Consider the following 23395-nt stretch of genomic DNA (forward strand, 5'->3'; position numbering starts at 1 on the left):
GGACTGATTATTCCTGCTTGTAGCAGACTGATTACACCATCTCAATCTTTAGGAAAGAAATACAAAAAAAAAACAACTGTTTTGGAGAGGGGGGGTTGATGCAATGACTAACTTTCCATAGAGTATTCATACAGAAAACACTCATTTTTAATCCCACTGCCATACAATCTATTTTTCATTTTCAAAACATTGACATTAGGTGATGACCTCGGTTTGGATAAGATCGAAACTTTTGAATAATCACTGTTTGTACACCCTTCACCCATCTACATAGTAGTGCAGGTATTGCTACAAATTTCTTGGGTGTTGCTTCAAATTTTGGAGATTTTAGTAAAGAGAGCCCTGCATTGCACATGATGATGTCTGTGAGCTGCAACTTAATTTGCAGCAAAACTAAATGGCACAGTTTTCACAGTCAGGCTTTCAAACAAGCAAGTTTTTTAAGGCAGTCAATGTAATCCTGTACTTACCTGCACAATGCTGCTGGATTCAGGAATATTTTCAGGAACAGTGGCCTCATAACTGCTCTTCAGGAAAATTGGTTTGTTATCGTTAATGTCCAATACTGTCACCAGGACAGTGGCTGTTCCTGTTTTCCGATTTCCAGCTGGTCCATTGTCTGTGAAACAAGTTAAACACATACTAGTAGTAAATTCAAAATCAGTCACAAAACAGGAATGTGCACTTCTTCACCTTCTAGGTAAAAATGCCCATATCTGTGCAACATTTTTATATTTAGACCTAACAATAATACCAAGGTTTTGAATGACAACATATGGAGGAGATGTAACATGTGTTCTGTATCTATAACACATACTATAGCTCCTCTAGGGCTGCGGGAGCAATCAGGGGAAAGGAGCTGTCAGCATAGCAGAGCTCAGCTGATTGTTTTGCTCCTTGATTGGCTGAGGAAAGGGAAATCCTGATGGATGATGCTTGAGCTGTCATCAGGGTTTCCTATTTCTCAGCCTATCACAGAGCACTAGAGATGAATGGGCACAAGTCTCCCCATTCAAGTCTAGTGCTGTATGGCTGAGAAACGGAAAACCTCAGCCAATCACAAAGCACTAGAGGTGAATGGAGAGCCTTGTCTTCACTTAACCCCTAGTGCCTGGGGATCCTTCACTGTCAGGAGGCGTTCCCATGGCTGTGCTCATGTCATGATTGCAGCCGTGGGAATCATCCAGTCATTGGGATAACCAGTAAAAAAAAAATGTTTAGTTCCAAAAACACACATATTTAATAAAATACTTTAACATTAAATCCTCGTCCATTTTTTTACACATATTTTAACCCTTTCAGGGAATGAGTAAGGGGTTTTATGTACCCCTGTACTCATTCCCCAGGGTGGGGTGGTGGAGACCTGGGAGTCTCTTTATTAAAGGGGGCTTCCAGATTCCAAAGTCCTGCTAAAAACTCTTATAAAAGCCCCATTGTTTTAAATGGAAGCTTTCATAAAAAGCTTTAAAACGTTTGTAAAAGCCTCCATTGAGTTCAATGGGAGCGTTTCCCCACATTTTTAGGCATTTTCCTGTGTTTAACCTGTGTTTGAATTTTATTAAACGTCGCAACCAATGTTTAAGATAAAGCTCATAAACGTGCCTGAAGGAAACATCCTGGTATAGATCAGCCCATTGGAATGCATGGGGATTTCAAATATGAGCTTTAAAAGCCTTGGGTTAAACGCTGGGGAAACAGTCTGTGTAGACTAAGCCTATATTCACTGTAACACTTAATCCATCATACCTGTCCCCTCTTACAGAGAAGAGTAATTTGTTACATGTCTGATATAGATGAGCCTGGGTAAGGAAATTTAAATGTAGGTGTAAATTTTGCCTTTACAGTAAAATTAGCCTGGAATGCATAAAAAAATATGATAATTCAAGTAATGTGAGTAAGACGTGTACTATCACTTACTGATAATGGTCAGAAATATTGCTCCTCTTCCACTGACTTACATGCATATAAATATTTACTATACAACATTTGGACAGTTGCCTACGTTTATTTGGACATCCTTACCAATTGCTTCCAGTACTAGGCTGTAGAATGACATAGTCTCCCTATCAAGACCCACAACTGTTCTCAGGACACCATCACGGTAACCGACCATAAACTTTCCATCTTGGTTTCCTCCTAAAGAAAAAAATTTGTATTGCTTAGAAATGTGTACAAATCACAAGTATATATAAAAACTACAGTTTACATTTTTTGTACCCCTATTTATACATGATATTGTAGAAGCTTTTGTCAAGGTCACACATAGCCTAGCAAAAGATAAAGCTGTAGTGCCAGACTGACAGTCATCAAGTGTTTATAGATTTCATTCAATTCCTGGAAATATATGGTGTTTAAAGGAAACCTGTGACAAGATAAATAGGAGGCTGCCATTACTGACCTTCCTCTGCTCTGCAGTCATGCTTGATGCGTGATCCTTGATTTTCTGAATCACTGACCTAGAACAAGTATGTAGCCAATAATGCATGAGTGAAGTCAGAAGTCTTTTTTACATACGTGTTCGAGCTTAGTGACAAAGAATATTTTTTAAACTGAATGCTGAATAGCTTACAAAAATGTAAATGTGGTAATGTGCAAGTTATAACGCTTGTATAGTCTAATAGAACAAACTACTTACCTTACTCTTCAGTCCTGAAAGGCTTCCTCTTTGTCAGTTCTGGTCATGACCAGTCCTCCTCGAAGTTGCACCCTTTCTCTTGTCCTTATGCCTCCCCTCTATTATGTAGAATGCAGCTACCATTGGTCTCACATTGTATCCCCTAACATTGAGGACCTGTCCATATTCTGGGGTATAAAAGAAGATCACTGGAGTACGCGCTGCTACGGGACCATGGAATAAGGTAACTCTTCAAGAATTATATACCACCTATACAGAGATGGGGTGGAGGCTACTTAAATTTCATTTTTTTTCTAAACTATAAGCCGTTTACCTTAAAGCAGATACACCTCAGAACATAATTGTTTCATGTAACATTGCGATTGTAAGACCTTACTAATTCACCAAGTATTTATACATCCTATGTGTGAGTGTTTAATATGAAAAAGAATATTTCATTTTAAACCCTACAGATTTTGAAATTACTAAATGTTATTAGTCTACTTTAAGATTTTTCCACATAAAGTAAGATATTTTAAACAATTTATTAAATTAAACCAGGATTGGGGAAGATAGACTATCATGGGGGAACCTGGGAGATCCAGAAAAACTGGAATGGATCTGGTCTAGGATTGAAAACATTTGTCAACTAATAACAAGTGATTCTCGGGAAATCTAATACAGGTTTGATGGATCACCCAGGTTCCCACATTGTAGTCTATCTTCTGCAGTTTTGTATAGCATTAATATATCAGACCCAATTTGACCATTTCTCTCTCTAACTGAAACCTAAAAGCAAAGGTTGTAGTTGGAAATATATTCTTAAAGCTAAACATTGATTCCTGTGAATTATTAAGCATGATTGTTTTTCACAAACAGATTTTTTGTATATCAAAGTGTGATAGTACCAATTATAATCAACAAAGTCAAAGTAATACAAGAATGGGGTACTTAGATACTCTATGCATCATGCAGTTAACAAAAGAAATCTTTACCAGTAGTAGGTGTGAACCACTAATAACACAGCATATACCACACAGCAAGACACAAATACAGCAAGAACATAAAATATAGCAACACAGCAAGACTACATATTTAATATAAGCACCAAATGGATTATGGCAATGTTCCTTGTTACAATGAGAATTATGATTAGCTAAATACATATTAACATAAATATCTGATTAAACTAAACCTTATTCCAGTAACAATTAAAGTGATTAGGAGCATGTCACTTGTGTGAATTGAGAAAATGTGTGTATTGTAGCTGAAATAATAGTTTAATTGAAGTAGTGTTTCTGCATAGTGATAATTATGTCATTCACCTTAGAAGCTTTTCAATAGATATATTCAATCAAACTTAATTGAGCAAAAAGTAAAGGTGTGTTGGCAAGTCAATTACTAGGGAATATATAAAAAAAAATCTTCTGCAGATATTTTAGCCTAGCATTTCTGCGGAAGGGTCAGAAACCCCTTTTATTTACTATGTTTGGTTAACACAGGGAAATCTTCTTTTGCTAGGTGTATTCCTCATGTACTCTTCATTATATACTCTATATAATGAAGCCCTATATTACCCTATACTCAATTTGCTGACATTTACCATGAGTTCACTGGCAGCATTAACTATGCTTATACAGTATGTGATGTTAATGTATTCTAAAACCAGTGAAGATGTAGTACATATGGGGAAGTATTGCTTCTGAATCTGTGAGTAAATGCAATAAAAAGTTTCTGGTACAATAGGATTGTTCGTAGTCCATGTGCAGCGGCTAGGCCACTCTTCTTTGGTTTAACATTCATCATTTTGAGACTGTTGAGTTTCTAGTCAATTAGATTCTGCTGGGCTTGCCATGGCTTTGACAGAACTAGTGGATTGGCATATTGGGAACATTCTGTCTTTGGGTCTTGCCTGCCTGTGAAGAGCCTTCTCAGCATTATGTTCTCTTTGATCAAGGGTTGTGTGTGGATCCTGGAAAAGTTTCTGCAGTTTTGAAATGGCCAGTACTGCAAAACCTTGGAGCAGTTCAAAGGGTTCTTGGCTTTGCTAACCACTATAGAAGGATTATCATGGATTTCTTCTCCATTGTGACAACTATTACTGTTCTTACAAACAAAGGGACCAACTGCAAATACTGGTCTGAGGAGGTTCTTCACATATTTGATCAACTAAAGTAAGGCTTTTTTCTCTGCCCCGCTCTTTAAACTTGTCCTGACCCAGCTAAGCTATGCTTCTTGGAAGTTCACACCTCCACTTTGAGAGTAGGTGTTGTTCTAAAAAAAAAACAGCTAAGGAAAGTAGCGCTGTAATGCGTTCTTTTCAAGGCAGTCTCTTCCTCTTCAATAACTATGTCATCACCTCAAGGGGCGCTCTTTCCTATCATGATTTACACAGATCACAAGACTCTTTTATACCTCCAGGATTTATTTTATAACTGGCTCCTTGGGCTTTATTCTCTTAGTTTGATCTTCTGCCTAGGAGCAAAAAACAAGCCGGTGGTGGGTCCCAGACCTCAATTGTTCTCTGCCTGCCCTGACCTTTGGCCTGTCTCCGGTTACGAATTGTCTATCATTTTGGTCTAGCTTCTCTCCTGGTCAGCTGCAGTCTGAACGAGTGAGTCTGAGGGTCACAACTTGGGAGTTGTCTGCAGCCAAGTCTATCACCTCCAGTGGGGTTCTCTAGTGAACACCTGGCAGCCCCTTCGCCAAGTGTGCAGTCAGCACTCATTCCAGGCCTTGACTTCCCTGGTGGCACCATCTGTGACATCTGTAAAGAATGTACTATGTAGAGCTGGACAATGTATTGATATTTCCAGGAGCTTCAATGTGTGACCAGTACCCCTTTCATCAGGGCTAATAAACATTACAAATTACCTAATAAATTGTAAACAAAGAATTCTTTAGTAGTTTCTTAATAGTTTATAAAAATCTAAAAATTACATAAATATATTCATAAAAATAAGTATACACCAACACATTTCTTTTTTACATTCCTTTACCTCTTTTGAGGAGTTGTCCACAGTAAATAGATTTTTATGCCCACCTAATTCCACATGATCCTTTTCTAAACTACAACTCTGCTCATGCATGCTCTGTCCATACTGCTACATGAGACATTGATGTCACACATCTCCAGAGACTTCAGGACAAAAAGTTGTTTTTTTAGGTTGGGTTTTTAATATTACAGCCAATCGGAATAAGTCAGGCAAATGGAATTCCCTAGTAGTTTAATTTCCATACAGCATACTTTGACACAATGATAAGATTTCAGGAGGTTTATCTTGCAAAGAGTGAAAAAAACATGTGACACATTCTTTAACGACAGTCTTGTCAACAGCTCATAATATTGTTACATTGCTGCTCTTACTGTGCGGAAACATCCCTTCAATGTTTGTAGGTTTCTGTTATATTTCACAAAATCAACCATATCTCCAGAAATTAGACATTATTTTGCACTTGGTGCAAGGTTTGGTATATTGCTGGTATCACACTACAGCTGTGCATTTTTATATTCTGAATATCATTATCCTACTACTATAGGATCTGGTTATGTTTTATAATATATATTCTCATATATTGTATGCACAGCAAAAGTGGTCCCTCTATTAAAAATGCAAGTAGAGATCTTATAGTATAAGTATACCCTATAAAAGACACAATGTTTCAAGATAAAAAATTCTTTACCTAATATTTTGTGAATTTAATTTTATTTCTCGGTTGGTAAACTGGTGTTCTGTTCGCTATACTTTCTTTTAAATTAAAAAAAAAAGTAACGCTTCAGTGCATTCATAGTTCACTATTTTAATACACGCTCTAAAGTTTCCAGCTGGAGTTGAAGGACTTAATTTGGAAAAGGACTTTAAATAGCAGGTAATGAAATAAGAGCTCAACAATGTAAAAGGCCACTATCACTGGATGTCAAACAATATTTATTACAGCCTCTAGAGGGAGTACCAACACCACTGGCTTACCCAAACCCATACAAGGCACAATCTGTATTTTACAGAAACTAGCACAATATCTGCCTGAAAATCCTTGAAACAAATGAAGTGATAAGAAGCAATAATAGTATCATATTTTGTTGTAAAGGGAAAAGTAATATAAGATGTTATATGCTGTAAAGTCTTTAGTGAAAAAGAAAGGTTTTCTTTAGCTCATGCACAGACTATTTTTGCTTTCTGCTAATCTCTCAGCTGTTTTGCTTCATACTGATATCACCACAATATTATATTGATATATTACTCAAACTGCTACATAATAGAAGTAACGCAGGTGAGGTAATTTTTCAGTTTGTGTCCTTGTGATCATGAAATGCCACTGTTAAAGTCAGTTTGAACTTCAGACGTACAGTAAATTCTCAAAATAGGGAATGGTAGGTGGCCCAAGAGGGAAAAGCCCTACTAATTCACATTTTGCCACGAGCGGTTTTTGGCTATGCTCCTAGAAGGGTTAAAACTTTGTGACATAACTGTGCAGCTCACAGAAGAAAAACATTGGCTGGATTATAAGCTTGGTTTTCTAAATTGCAAAGGCAGTTCTGACATGAAAATCTATTCCTCACATATACATATCACGTCAAAGTTTATTCTGATTTCACAATTTAAAAATAAACTATTTTTATTCTTAAAGTGTTTTTAAGCCAGAAACACACTTTAGGTTCACCTGGCACCTATGCTAACCCTTTTGTGCATATAGCACTTGAATATTTATTCATAGCGGTCCCCATCTAAATCTAACTGGCATTTTGATTGCCCACTACTCTGCACCCAGGCCTGAGATGTTAGTCAATGTCTCTTTCAATAACATTTCTAGCCAGAAGTGATGAAGAACCAATGAGACCTGAAGACACAGATGTGAAACTCTCTGGGTTATAGGATGTTTTTAGGTTTACGTTAAGGGATGCTGCTTAAGAACACTGACCCACACAAAACGACCATAATCCTATATTGGTCTGTGTGTGAATATTGCTTCTTTGTCATAGGTTATTGCACTTCTTACCACTACTTTAGTTGTATTATGGTATCACTAATCTACACATTTAGAAGCTTAATTGCCAGGGAACCAACCAGTTACAAATATAGCTTTGTTAAAGTGAAGTTCAGGTTTGTAAAAATGGAGAATAAAAAGATGTAAAATATTTTTCAGTAATAGTGATATAAATATGGAAATGTTTCCTTGCGTAACATTGATTGTAAGGTTCAATACAGAAAGGCAATATAACAGAACACCAGCAGTTATTCTCTAAGCCCCATACACATAAGATAAATGCACAGATGTGGTTAGCAGATGTTGGACTAAGTCATAACCCTTCAAGTCCAAGTCGAGTCCCAAAGTCAAGACTCAAGTCGCCAAAAATTCTTCCAAGTCGAGTTCCAAGTTAAGTCACTTCATTTATCCCCATTTGTCCCCATATAGAAATAGAGCCTTGATCCTGTTCTGAGGAAGGCAGAGAGGCTTCTGTAACACCGCCTTCCTCCCTGCCCCCTTCAGCTGTCAGAGGTGAAAGCCATGGACTTAGAATGCAACGAAGGCAGGAAGGAAGGCAGGGATGAAGACGGTGTTACAGACGACTCACTGCCTTCCTCCCCACTTTTCTTGCATTCTATGCCCACGGCTTTCTCCTCTGACAGCTGAAGGGGGTGGGGAGGAGGGCAGTGTTACAGAAACCTCACTGCCTTCCTCCCCATCCTCTTCAGCTGTCAGCAGAGAAAGCAAGTCGCAAGTCGAGTTGCAAGTCACTGGGCAAAACCCCCAAGTAGAGTTGCAAGTCGTTCATTAGGCGACTTAAGTTGGACTCGAGTCTAGGTCGACTTGAGTTTCAACCTGGTGGTTAGTAAAGTGCTTTTGTTTGTTTTGATGCATTCTAATTTAAATTAATAGCACCATGGAGATTACAGACATAGGCACTGTAGTACTAATTAGTAGTACACCTTCAGGATCCCTTTGACCAGCACATTATTAAAGGGTTAAACCGAGAAATAGTCTTTAATGTACAGTAGATTTTTTACTTTTTTTCCCTTTTTTTCCTGTTCCATTTGTGACAACTTTACAGATGATTCTCACACAAGAATTGAAAAATCACTGTTAAGAGACTTTGATACAGCAAATGTCTTTTCTTTTATAAAACAGCAGATTACACCCCCCTTGCTCTTTATCTTCTACTAAGATAATATGGCCTGACACAATATTAATTGGAGATTCCATCTTAACTCTATTCACCTGTCAAAAACAGCTGAATGGGAAATCTGTTTTTATTTTTCATTACCGGTTATGAAATAGCTCAGCTCTGCATTGAGTCCAGCATCACCATCAGAGCAGTTCAGACGTGCCACAATATAATCACGCGGTACATTTTCAGCCAGTGAAATGTTGTATAGAGTTGGATAGAAAGTTGGGGTCTCATCATTGACATCCAGCACTAATAAAGGAAAAAATACAAAATAAAACTACCATACTCTATTTTAAAATAGTGGATAAAACACTTCTCAAACACACAATACATACAGTGTTAGAAAAAGAACTATTGGTGTCATGATCAGAAATCTATAATACTAAATGTAAAAAAAAAAACTTTAAATACTCGCTGCTATGAGCATCAGCCCATCTCCACTACATTAACCTATCAAGGCATCAGTCTTTGACGTCAGAAAAACCTAAAATTACATTTCTTAGTTGTAGGAAATGCAAACATGCACTGAAATGAGCATTGCATAGTATAATGTTTATATAAAAAGATTACCTGTACTTATTCTAATGACATTAAAGTAGCAAGCATGGTGTACAATGTGAACAACATGTTTCCTTTATTCTATGAGAACAGCTACATAGGAAAACCTTTATAAAGTAAACTAGGAATTACCACGAACTGTAAGAGTGCTGGTAGAGCTCTTGGATGGCGATCCTGCATCACTGGCCACTACTCTTAGGTAATACTCGCTGATCCTTTCCCGATCCAATATGGCTGTAGAGGTAACTAGTCCAGTTGTGCTATTTATGACAAAATCCATACGTGGCATTCCAACCCGCATCTGATATGTTACCTGTCCATTTAGGCCTTCATCAAGGTCTATAGCTACCACCTACAGAAAAATAGGGCAAAGTTAATTTTAAGACAGCTGCATTATCATTGTTGTTTGCAGAAAGGAAATGAGGAAACTGGAAATTTAATTAGGTGGTATCCACTAGGGGTCATTTTATATGAAGTACTCGCATTGTCCCATGGACTGTTATCTACATTTTGTCATTAGGGCCACATGAGTGAATACCCTGCATCCTTGTTCTGCGACCCTAGTGCATATCATATGCTAAAATCTAACAGTCTTTACCTGAAATACAGAAACTCCAGAAGGTGTACCCTCCAGTACTTCAGCAATGAATGGTTGGTTCTGAAATGTGGGGTCATTATCATTTAAATCCAGCAAATTTACGAAAACTGTAGCACTGCTTGTGGCACGGAGAGGTGGTGTTCCTCCTGTAAAATGTTAAAACAAAATTACCATGCATTATCAAGCAATCACTTGATGGTTTAAACAACTACTAGAAGTAATTTCACCTCTGGAGATTTGTTTGCATTGCATGCATTTTACTTCACCTTTCAGTATACTTTTAAGTCCCCAATGCAAAAGAGCATAAAATAGGCACTTAAACTCAAAATTTTCACTTTACACAACCCTTTTATGTTAGGTAAAAAATCTGTTTGTGTTTTTTTTTTTTTTTAATGCAACACCCTTTTTTTAAAACATGTAACAGACCAAAACAAGTAAAAAATTCAGGAGTTCTGCCATAATCTTAGCACCTTATGGTGATCTTAGCACCATTCAAGAAATATAGAACAGTTGTTAGGCACTAAAGCCAGGCATCTATCATTAGAAATCATACATCCATCCAAATGATAAGAGGTATATGGTCATATTGTTGTGTAAGCATCAAAATAGTACTACATGTGGCAATGTTTTCAGATTCTAATCAATATTTAATTACATTTTAAATGCTATTAGCAATGCATAGGGCAACGTTTAGGCCATAAAGAAAGAAGAAATTCTGTGTTGAGAAGTGATATTATGATTGTATTACTCACGGTCTGTCACTGAGATAACAATCTTCCTCATGAGTTCAGCTTCCTGCGGGTTTGGGTTTTCCCTGTCCAGCACCACACCGGTTGTTCTAATCTTCCCTGTGGTGCTATTCAAGGAATAGAACCTATTAGGAGGGTTGATGCTATATACTACAGTTCCATTTTCAGCCAGGTCCGGATCTAAAGCAACCACCTAGGAAGTCAGAGGGGACACATATTAAAGGAATTATAGGAAACCTCTCAATCCTAATGTCCTCTTTCATTAACAATGTCAACTCAAATCATTTTAGCATTAAATGTAATTTCTAAATACCACCTTTCATTTTTACTACATATCTTATTTTAAACTCAGTGATGGCATAATTTGATCTGTAAGCTTTTAGATACAAAGCAGACTGAGTATGGCTGGTGAGATGGACTGACAGCATCCTGTAAATATTTTTCTGAAAACAGCACGGCACCCTGCCAACTCCTCTCAGGAGCTCACAACAGTGTTTGAAAAATTAGGTACACTCCAGGGGGAGGTTCACATGTGTCTCTGCACAAATTTGCATGGCTCCCCATGACTGACACCTTGCAGCCACTCAAGAACTTAGTGCAGAAGCAGTAGTTCAAAAATTATTCACTACAAGGTCAGAGCAAGCAATGTTCAGTGAAACTGCAAAAAACCCAAAGCTTTATCTCTTACAGGCCTCAGCAAACAAGTATGGTTTGTTTGCAAGGGTTGCTTGGAGAAAGCTTCTTCTCTCTAAAAACAACAACTAAAGAAATGTTTTAAAGAACAGTAGGCCAAATGGACTTCTCCATTTTGGCTTTATTTTTGTTTTGATAAATAATGTCATGGTGGAACCTGCTGTGTTTGTTTTACAACATTTCAGGACCTGCTAGGTACCAGATTTTTTTTATGTTCTGATGAGTGAAATCTTAGAATTGAAAGAGTGTACTTTCTTTATTACATGACTTTATATGTTGTGAGACTAGTCTGCTTTATACAGTCATCACTCAGCTTAGGTGACATGTATAGGTATTTCACCCATGGGAAAAATATGCAAACAGACACAGGCTGGTATTTCATGTGTTATAACAGGAAGTAGTGGGTATTTTGTGGCAGGCAGGTATGCAGCAGAACACCAAAGAACTTCAAAGAGTAGGCTTTAAATTGCAGAACCCAATGTGACATAAATATTATTGAGCTAGACCAGGGGTTGGCAAAGTTTTATGGCCACTATGGGATGGGCGGGAGCACACTTGGCCGGACCCGCTCTAATGGCTCTGCCCACCACCAGGAATCGCCCCCTGAAGTGAAATCCCTCTCCTCCGCAATGCATATTAACCTTCAGGGAGGTTTTACCTATTTACCGCGGTGGTGAGGGATACAACTGCAAGGGGACGGCTCCGGAGCTCTAGTGGCTACGGTAGTTCCTAACGCCCCCTGGCCATATCTGGCCTAAAGGCCAGAGTTTGCCGACCCCTGAGCTAGACTGTTCACTAGAATTCATGCGGTATATGCAGGTGTGCAGATCTTACGGGTGGCAAGGATGCTAAGGATTGAACATTTCACAATGTAAAGATCACTGGTGCCATTGAACTGGGAGGTGAGCTTGGTGCTGCAGTACAGACATTTCTGGTGTTATGCATTTTGGAGACGGCACTGGTGTCTACAGTATCATGGGTGACTAGGGGATGATGGGGATAGGGGGGCTTAGGATAGAATAATTAGCTATTCTGCTCCAGGTTAAGTAACTAGGGAGTTTGCCAAGAAAGTTATCACAGGCGTGAGGATTTAAATTTGTATTCTAGCTTATCTCATAGGACCAGATGCATACTATTCCATCTCCAACCAACCTCTGCATTTCTCCTTGATTACATTGTTAAGGAATCAAATTACCTATGCAGGTCGCCACCTAGGATAAGTCAAAGGCTAAAACATAACTAGGGGGGATATGGTAAAACATTTAAGGGATAACTAGTAAATTAAAGCATTCAAATTACAACTGGCAATACAATACATCTTTTATACATCTTTTTTTTCTGTCAATCTGCATTATTCTACATGTTTTCACAGCGTATTACAAACCTTTCAGGTCTTCAACTCCAACTTGATGAAAAAAAAAATGTTTCTACTCCCATTTCTCAGTATGTGTTGTATGCAAGCTGAAATACCCTAACTGGCTATTCAGAAAACCCTTAAGAACAGAACAAATATTTCTGTTAACTTTTTGTCATTCTGATGTCACAACTTTCCGAGGATCTCCCCCTGGCTGCAGTCAGTATATCAAAATAGCAAGGCATTTTATATTCAGTAATTGCCTGAGATTTTTATCTAAACAGTTCTGACAGTTCTCTGTGTATAGTTTATGTTTCATAACACCACAAAGGTACCCTCATCCTTAAAGCTTTTGAAATTTTATATAATTTTATATTTTATGTTAGCTATTAGGCGTCATAAAATACTTAGCACCTAAAATGGTTTGTTTATTTTACTGCAGCCAAAAGAAAAACTTTAATTAATTTTTGTCTACAGCATTATAAATCCAGAGCAAATGGTTTAGGACGATGTGTGTTTTCAAGCTCTTAAAATGGCTCATTTATTTTACAGTGAAGTAAAGCCATGTGTTTTATATGGGTAGTTTCACATAGGAACTGATACACATTATTCAGAAACATGATTATTTAACAGATTTTTTTAATGTAGTGCTGAGAAATCAAGACATAACAATAATGGTAAAAGAACCAATTGCAGCTGAATAAACATTAAATTCCTACAACGGATTGGATTTGGACATACAGTCCCTATTTTTGTCACCAGCTGAACTGAACCCTCCTATCCTTTACAGCTAAGGAAAGTGCGGTCTTAGTCTCTCTTAGCCTTTAATCTAATTGTTTTGGGAAACTGTTTCATCGGTGGTTTTAGTTCCACTTTAATTCTCTATATTCCTGTGCGTTGCCATGTGTTGTATTAATGGATGCGTTTCCACATAGGAAAGCATGAGTTATTGGAATCCACAGGTCCTTATACTCATTGTGGCCCTTGACAATTATGTTAAAAGAAAAGTTCAGTTTAGTTTATGTCACAATCATATGTAACAAGTTTTTGGAAAAAAAATTCACAGCAGGCTACCCAAAGCCATCCAATTTTAACAGAGGTGCAGCATTTAGGTATCTTGATTAGATCTTGGTGATCTGCTCATGTTTGATAGCCCAACAAAAACTTCATAACAGTGAATTGAAAAATTCAATATTTCGGATAGGGTATGTATGGTTACTTACTGCTTGTTCCACATATTTTTATTAATTTTTTCATTAAGCTTTTTCAGTTTAAAGATTTATATCAGTATAAAGACAAAGCACACTTAGGAAACATTATCAGCTCATAAAGTTCACCTTAATTAACAGTACTAAAATACCAATTATGAATAAACTCACTGGTACCTAAGTGTTTCTGCTTTATTTATTCAGCTAGCAAGAGAGATAAACAATGAATATTAAATGCTACCTGCTACATTGAAGCTTAACGTCTACCTTAACAGTCTCCGAATAATCTGACTTACAATGTTTGCAAATGTATTCCTATTGAGAACTATATATTCATCCAAAAATACAATTATCAAATCCCCAAGTGTCATAAATAACACATGGTAGTACTGATAACAATTGGACACAATAAAAAAAACCCACACACAATGAAAACAATGCTGGGTAGCAAAATTGGAATTTTGCAGAACAATTATTTGGGGCTAATGTTAGTTAATAAACTATTTCGCATTGGATACTGTCAGCGGAAATATGTTGAATCCATTAATGTATACCTCATACACAAATAAATGCACAAAATGGTAGTGTCAATGTAATACATATAATTGCCGTTTACCAATCACAATAGAAAGTAAAACCGAGCACAGATAAGAATGTTTAAAAGTCCAGGCATGCAAATTTGTTAGAAGCAGTGCTGGATTGTACAAAAAATTATGCCATTGTGCATACATAACCACAATAAAACTGTTACAATACAATGTGTTCCTAACAATTTCATGGCCTTAAAATAGAAAAACTGAAATAAAAAAAAGACTTGCTTGGTTAATGTTGGCTGCTGTGAAAACATAATTAGAATGGAAATAAATGATGTTTGATCTGGACAAAAATAAAAATTAATTTAATGCGTTATTAAGCTTCTATTAAGTCTATTTTGTGTACTCTGAGAACGAGGTGAAAAATATTCAATTAGTTTGATAAGCGTGAGGAACTTGAGAAAAGAAATTTATTGAAATCCTTCATTATGTAAATTACCTTTAAACTTGCTTGAAAATAGTTACTTTAGTGCAGATTCAGGATAGCGAAAATAACATGTGTATAACATCTTTAGTGCAATTTCAGAAAAATCGAAAAATGAATGTTTATGGGTTCTAAAAATGAGAAGACTCCTTCTTGTAGTCAATGCAATGGCTGATGTAACGTTATAGACATTCCAGGTTCTGAAGCCCAAACATCACCTGGCCTTAAGTCAGTGGACCTGTTTTTTTAAAGGGCTGCAAGACTGTAGAGGATACACTTTCATCAGTGAACCTAGGTGATCAAAAAAAACTGGAACCAGGATTCAAAACAAATAGCAAATGACTTTAAGAAATCCATTCCAGATTTGCTGGATCACCCAGGTTTACCGATGAAAGTGTATCCTTTCCAGCCTTAAACAGCTTTAATAAATCAGCCGCAATGTAATATAAGAATAGCTCAGTGAATTAGAGAAGCATGGTGTGAGAAGCTGTTAATACTTTAAAACTTCCCATGTGTCTGGCCTTTAAATCTTCTAATCTAGCTTCCTTGGAACAGTGAGCCCTTCTTGCATTTTAGGTGTATTTTTAAATCAGTTTGTCTTAATCAAGTGTCCAATGTGTTTAATGTAATCACCCTAAACATGCAGTAAACTTTACAAAGTTGCACTGCTTTTACCACTATGTGGCAAATAACCTAATCAAAATGTATGACAGTTTGTAGCATTGTACATAATATGTGTTGGGCACAAATAAGGATTCTTGGTGATTTTTTCTGTAAATAATTATATTATTTATGTATTTTAGAGTAATAATTAATTCAAATATGGAATTGTTTTATTTTTTAGTTATAAACTGTGGTGGTCTTAAAACAACCCCTCTTTGTTCAATTTATTATGACACTAAAATTATGTTGCAAGTGTACATCTGGCTTTGTTATTTAGGAATGATATTTTCTTCCAATGTATTTGTAGTTTAAAAATGTTCGGTATGAACAAAATAATTAAATCTAATTAGTATTAACCAACAAATAATAAGAGGTTAAAACACATAATACAAACAAAGGTAATAACACTGTAAAAGTGAATGATCATCCCTTTAATACAATGTTACAGTCATTAGAGAAAACCAGAAGTTGCTGTGTGCTGCTTCTAATTACAGTTCAACACCTCATCTGTTAACGCCTACTGTCTCTATGACAGTTTTACAAGAAATAGGGTATGCAGCCAACACCTGACAAGAACACAGGAAAAGCAATAAAAATCAGAGAGAACTTTCAGAAACTCCAAAATCAAGTTGCCAATACAAAAAAGGTTTCTGGAAAAAAAAATACTTAGCTCTTTTCTCATTTTTTCAGCCAAACACCTTTCCGTTGATAAGATACACCCAGCTGAAGTCTTCGCCGAAACCAGTACTCTTCTGTTCCATAGCAGAACCCAGTGGTTACTCCTCTGACCTCCACACACTACAGGACACAGTAATAATGTGAAGGTCTGCAGGAGGAGTTCAGCACTATTAGGAACCAAGTGATTGACACGTCAATAGGTGTCGGCTGTTGTAAAAGATTTCAGCTGGGTATTTTTTGGCATAAATTTTAATTTGCAACTGGCAATTTGAGTTTAATAACAGAGTTGTTTTAACCATGGGTAGCAGGTTCAGAAAGGAGAATACATTCAAGAGCTTAAATTAAGTCCTCTAGGGTGACATATATAAATACTGTCAGGATCCTCACGTTGATAATGAATTATGGAAATATATGTTCGTAAAATAAAAACTGAAAAAGATGTTTCACTGCATTATTGAGATAAATCTAGCTGTAGAAAACAAACATTGTCTCTATTTTTTTAAAGACCTCTTAGTACTAGTCAGTCTTTTACATTAATTAATGATAGTAAGTTTAAACTGAAAAAAGTTAAAGGGCGGTTGCAAATATTTTCCAAAGTACTGTTCAGTTTGATGGAAACTTACTCAAACACATTCAAAAAGGAAAAAAATTAAAAACATTTATCAGCCTTCATTTCGTGCCTACACATAATATTTTATTTTTCAAGCAATTTTACACATAAAGATAATTGCTATAACACTTAAGGATAAATCTCTAAAAATCTATTTAGCACACTTTTAATTTATAATGGGTGTTGGCAATAGAAAAGAAAATAAAACTATTAATTTAAAAAAACTCAAGTGATTTTTTTTCAGTAACAATAATCCATCTATCCAATAATCCAAGCTAATAGTGAACAATTAGAAAATATTGAATACAAGTTAAAATTATCTCCTTTTCAAACATGTCCAACCTTTTGCCCTACCCCATGCTTTTTTTCTAACCATTTAAACAATTAGAAAATATTGAATACAAGTTAAAATTATCTCCTTTTCAAACATGTCCAACCTTTTGCCCTACCCCATGCTTTTTTTCTAACCATTTACGAGGTAACCATGAACACATTATATACATTATGGGTTTTACACCAAATAGCAGGCAAAGTCCATTTTTCCAGGTGACATCCAGGTGACATACTCTAGAACACATCACATCTACCTGAAATGTTATTTTTAGCCATTTGAGCTCTGTAGCTGTAGATAAGAATGTATTACTCTCCTGGTATCACATATCCATAGAGCTGGGTCAGTCCTTTTAGAACCAGCTCAAAGGATGACTTTTCTTAATTTCTTCCCTAAGTGTGGTTATTCTCTGCACCAACCAGGTTGCCATTTTCTTGAGATTTGAAACTGATGTTTCCATACACCACCAGGAATATACACTATTTGTCTACAGTATGTTAGCAAACCTGGACCTATGTGGGAGTGGCTAGCTCCCTCAAGGTAAAAAGCAACATTCCTATGAACCCTGCTTCATAAATATTGATTAAGTTTATTTTTACAACTCAATTAGCAAACGTAGCAGGAATGGCGAGGCTTTCTGATTATTCCGCTAAGAGTTAATCTTTTTTTAGCAAGTTAAATAGAAAAACATGGAATAATGAATGCACGTATTATGTATGTAAAGGTGTATTTGTGTAAACTGTCTGTGTCCTTGTGTCCTCCTTTCCAAACTTGTTGGGGGAGGTGGGTGACCTGATAAGAAGAAAGTTATGGCTATTATACCCCGATTGGTCATGAGAAAGAAAGCAGCTGGTAATATACAAAACATAATCTCATACTAACAATTGCAAGTATTGTTTCATAATATACTGTACCAAGGAGATTTGGTCAAAGTGAGCCAGCAATGGTCATGTAATGATTTGATTGGTTAAGATCAGTGTATAATTGTTAACTCCAGATATCATACAATTCAGTGCCGATGCTGTCATTTTCTGGATATGCATAAGGAAATGCCAACTTCTCCCTGTCTGACTCTTCCCAGTTAGATGATATGAAAATGGGTACTTCCTGGGGTCGTGTGTTTTTGCTGCTGCAACTGTTGCTGTTTTGGACCATTGTACGCATCCAATAAAGATATAAAGTACTAACTTTTAATTAATGGGCACCTGAATGTTTTCTGTTGTTATTTAACCCTTCCTTGACACTTGTAGTCCCAAAAATGCATTCACCTTTTTACAATTATAAACATTTGATATATGTGTACCTTGCAATCTACTGTATAGCATCAGCTATTCTGTTCTGCAATGTTCATGATAGTAGAAAAAAACAGTGTGACAGTGAGATAAGCGTATTAGTTTTTTTTCTTCTTCTTTTACTGTCTATTCACAGACTGGGGGCAGAAGCAAGATCCAGTTGTATTACTTAATTGCAAAGCTATGTGTTCACCTTAATCTAGAAACTAGAATAATGGGTATATGGAGGGCTTACAAGACAAGTTTTACTCTTAAACTAAATGTAAGCACCTAGACAGGTATATATACCCATTATTATTTAATAATTTATTAGTAGGCTTTTCTGGCCTGCCATAGACAGATTTTACTAGACATTAGACATGATCATATGCACTTCTTCCATTCTATGTCATTTGTCATCTTCTGAAGGAAATGAGAATTATTCTGCGTTACTTTCCATTATTCATTGAAGGGTGGTAAATCAATTCCTTCTCTGAAAGGTCCTTGAAAGACAGTGTTAGGTTTCAGCAAAAAAGAAAAGTTAAAACTTAAAAAAAACACATTTCTTCAGTGGTGCCTGTCATATAATATAACTTATCCTTGTAGGTACACCGCAATTCAAAAAGTGATATCATATATTTGTTAGTAATTTTGTTAATGTGTAGATAGTGTTAGGGTAATTTGTCTTACAGAAGAAATTATGTAAACAGTTGCATAATAAATATAAATAAATTCAGTATGTTGTAAAACCTGGGCTACTGAAAATGAGATTATTATGATCAAAACATATAATGTTGTGTGTGGAGTAAAAAAAACTTCCCTTGTATTGTGGATTACTGCCATAATAGACTTCCTTGTTTTTTACCTACATGTTATTTTGCTTGTGTCAGTGTTGCCATTTAATATATTCACAATAGTGCAAATTAAATATAAAAAATTAAAAAGTATAGAAAGAAAAAAAGGAAGTCTAGAAAACAAATAATATCATAGTAAGATTGAGAATTAAAATAGTACACATTACCATAGTGACATCAGAATCTGGCGGTGTCATCTCTACCAGGTTAATAAGGTAAGGTTCATCCTTCCATTGAGGAGCATTATCATTTATATCCAACAAAGTGATATTTACCTAAATATAAAAAAGGGTAAGTTTAGCCTTTCCATGTATAGTTTATACAGCAACCCTAAATTATAGACAGCATTATAAATACCTACATCATCAGGACAATGAATACCATCAATGAAGACCATTTTTATTTACCACACCACATGTCAATTTTCCTGATTGTCACTTAGAAAGCAATATAAAAAACGGGCCAGAGGTTCTTATCCTTTCATACTTGATCCCAAACTAAAATAAGTTGTGTCTGAGGTTGCACAGAAAATGCTTATTCTCCATTTGATAACAGTTCGCACGTTTGGATTTTATAAAAATCTACTGTATTTACAAACCTAAGAAGAGACATTAACAATACATATACAAAGGGCCTGATTTATTAAAACTCCCCAAGACTGGAGAAAATAGACTATCATGGGAGAACATGGGTGATTCAGAAAAGTGTGTACTGTGTATATGCCTGAAGAGTGTAATGAATTCTTAAGTCTCGTGAAAACTAAAATGTGAATGGGACTAGTTAAATCAGTTTGGCCCTTGCACCTGTATTCCCTTGTTTGGTACACAGTCATTTTTTGTGGCCTATTGATTTAACAATAACTTTATCATTCCTTAAGAAAACAAAGTAATATATACTGTTTATTTCAGTGAAGCCAAATCTTTCTCCTGGCGTTTATTTCCTATGCAATATATAGACAAAATCCTTATTCTAATTTAACCTGGTGTCAGTTTTGAAACAAGTGTTTATGTCTGTAAACAGATTACATTTTATTTTATGTTTTCTCCTTTGTATCAAAACACAGAAATTGTGTTCCTATTGCAAAGCAATGTATGGTTATTTACAAATGAGATAAAAGCAATTTTGCATTGTTTAAATGATCACCATAAACAAAAATAAAGAATAGATGAATAAAGTTAAATGCTAATGTTAAACAAATATATGAATAACGGCAAATCTCAAGTAGGGGGAAAAAAGGAGTTAATTTGGGCTGATTAGGGTTACCTAGGGGTAAATAAGATTTGCAAGGTTGCTTTACCTGATATAGTTTACGCAGGGTAAAATGGAATTACAGTTTGGCATAGAATAACAAACTGTCTACCATCTCTTTTTTACCCATATAGTTATCCTACTTGCTTTGTTCCAAAATAATCTTAGGGGATAGCATGGATCATTTTACCACTTTACACAGGAAGAAATGTTATTTCTTCTGAAAAGTAGAACATCCAGTATTGAAGGAGGATAGATAGACGAATTTGAAACTCCAAGAAGCCTGCAAAAATTTTACTTTGGAGCCCTGTCATTGATAGTTATGTCCATGCATCAACTGTACAGGTCTTCAGAAAAAAGTTTTGGAAAATGAAGCTGTCATTACCTGCTTTCGAAGCTGCTACATTGCATTTTCTTTCCTGTTTTTCTGGCTTTTCCACCAGCTAAGCAAAGTAATAAACTGTGTGCTTTGTAAGTGCAATCAATTCTCACACAGATTAATTACACATGGTAATTAAAATGACTTTACACTTTAGAAAGCTGCTAATTTAATATCATTTTGCTGCGGCCGGTACCAAGCTCCTGTTATCTATGAGGGCCTGTTTGTGTTAAAAAATCCATATTATTATTTATTATAAGACTTAAAACTGTAAGTAAAAACCTCTCAAACATAGAAATTTCAGGCAAAAGTATGCACATGATCTAGGTTCCCAAAATGGATAAAAATTCCTAATAAATTTTTGCTACTAGCAGAAACCTGCTGTAACCCCTAAAACCAATATATTTAATACAATACTTTACTTTATATATAACCATTCCAATAATTTTTGGAAAATGCTGTTAAGTACATACCAATTTTTTATGAGTAAGTGTCCCAAGGTTGCAAAAAAAACAATCCTCCATTCCAATTAGTCACAAACATAAAGATAAGAGATAAGCACACCATTACAGTTTTTAATTCTGCTGTTTTGCCTCGGCTTTGTGACCAACAACTAATATTTGCATTGAGCAATCAGTGAATCTTAAAATTTACTCTGGCAGAAATGAGTAATTCTCAGCCTACAAAACTTTTTGCAGGTGGGGTTATTAGATGTAAATCATCAGAATAAATTAAATAGTAAAGGATATTTTTTGACTCCTTACTATTTCGTTCACACATCCAGAGCATAGTGCATAGAGCATAAAGCAACTATTCTTAAAACAGAAGGTATTCTTGTGTCTCATTCCATCACAAGTATACTGCACTGATGATGGAAACAATTCTGAAACAAATGTGCTCAGTTTAGAAAAAGATTTTATAATATTAGGCATTTACACTATACACCAGCAGCTCTGGGAATTTGGCAAACTGGGATGATTTGCATGTGGTTACCCACTATCCTGAAATAAGAAATATTCTTTTATTTAGGGATTTGTGATGAAATATGTAAATACCTTTCGATGAAAAAAGGATTTAATGTTCAATGCACTGATTCAGTCTTCTGACTATTTTTTTCTCTGTATTTCCACCTTACCACTCTTAATATTATAATATCTGAGGAAATAGATACTTTCAATAATTGTGGCTTTCCTGCCCTTTACTGGGTGAGTGGTGCAGTATAGACAGGGTGAATTGTTAAGGGTTTAGTGTACCCCTAATTTATCATATTGGATAATTCAAATTAAGGCAAAATCTGCTGTAAATCCAGATTTGAGTTACCCTGTACTATGTATGTGGTTTTCATATGTTGTTCCAGTTCCCACTTAAGATTTAAAAAAAAATGCTTGATTCACATGTCCCTGTGAGTATGACTTTTTTGGAAGTGCTAGAGGCATATAAATAAGCCATAATCAATAAGGGACTAATGTTAAGCTTTAGTTACAAGAGTTGGAAAATTTTCTGCCTAACTGCTTTGGTGTGTGATAGGCTCAGAATATAACTATTGCTCCTTTAGATTTCAATAAACCAGTTGAGCTGTGATTCGGTAAGTTGATAAGAATTTTCCTTAGCCTCTAAACACAGCTGACATAAGACAAGTCCCTTACTTCAAAAACAGTTTAAGGCATAACAAGGCAAAGGGCAGGGCAGCCCTGTTTAGCCTAATGCTCCTATGACCTCCACCTAGATGAGAGGATTGAAAGCCATAATGAGAATGTTCAGTATAACATAAAGTGTGGTAAGGTTACAGGAAGTAAATTACTTTCTTTAACATCTCCTACTGTCAAGAAAAGGCCCATTGAGGGTTGGACTGAACGCTTCATGAAAATGTTGACATCTAATAAAGAAAACTGTCTTTTGAGCAGCAGCCCAAGTAGTCCTGAGATTTTGAGATTGTGTGATGCTGACACATCAGTCAGCTTCTGATGACTTCTTTGCAAGATTGTGCGACATCTTTTTGTGAATAGAATAATTTTATGTAGAATATCAGCGCTTTCTCAGGTAGGTGAAATGCAGGGTTTTTCCACATATTTACAATATGTATCATAGTTGTGTACACTTCCTTGTAGATAAATATTTCCACTTGTTTTCATGCATGGTGAGGACTAGTGGGTGTTTCAATCAAAGCAAACATATAAACAGAAGCACTATTTTTCAAAACCTATTTGTTATCTCACTCATTTGAAAAGTCTCCCATTTTCTTATTTTCCTTTGTACAACTTTTTTTTTTAACAAATCATTATACCCAAAAACAGTGAATAAAACATTACTGGATTGCTGGTGATTTTCTGTGTTTCCTACGTTTCTGTAGTGCACAACTTAAACCATTTGATTTTCAGAAGCAAGTCAGGCTGGTCCATGT

The 23395-nt window shown here is 35.8% G+C and overlaps 1 protein-coding gene across 1 annotated transcript in view; it reads right to left on the minus strand.

Moving 5' to 3' along the window:
- The window catches only part of CDH23 (cadherin related 23), a 190322-nt gene that overhangs the window by 154184 nt on the left and 12743 nt on the right, over positions 1-23395 (minus strand). Inside the window, exons 6-12 of the mRNA XM_072423981.1 lie at positions 19535-19642; positions 10692-10881; positions 9940-10085; positions 9474-9693; positions 8880-9032; positions 2023-2136; positions 471-619 (exon numbers count right to left, since the gene is read on the minus strand). Coding sequence (XP_072280082.1) covers positions 471-619; positions 2023-2136; positions 8880-9032; positions 9474-9693; positions 9940-10085; positions 10692-10881; positions 19535-19642 — 1080 coding nt within the window. The remainder of the gene's footprint in view (positions 1-470; positions 620-2022; positions 2137-8879; positions 9033-9473; positions 9694-9939; positions 10086-10691; positions 10882-19534; positions 19643-23395) is intronic.

Source organism: Pyxicephalus adspersus, chromosome 10 (genome assembly GCF_032062135.1).
Source record: "Pyxicephalus adspersus chromosome 10, UCB_Pads_2.0, whole genome shotgun sequence".
Lineage (NCBI taxonomy): Eukaryota > Metazoa > Chordata > Amphibia > Anura > Pyxicephalidae > Pyxicephalus > Pyxicephalus adspersus.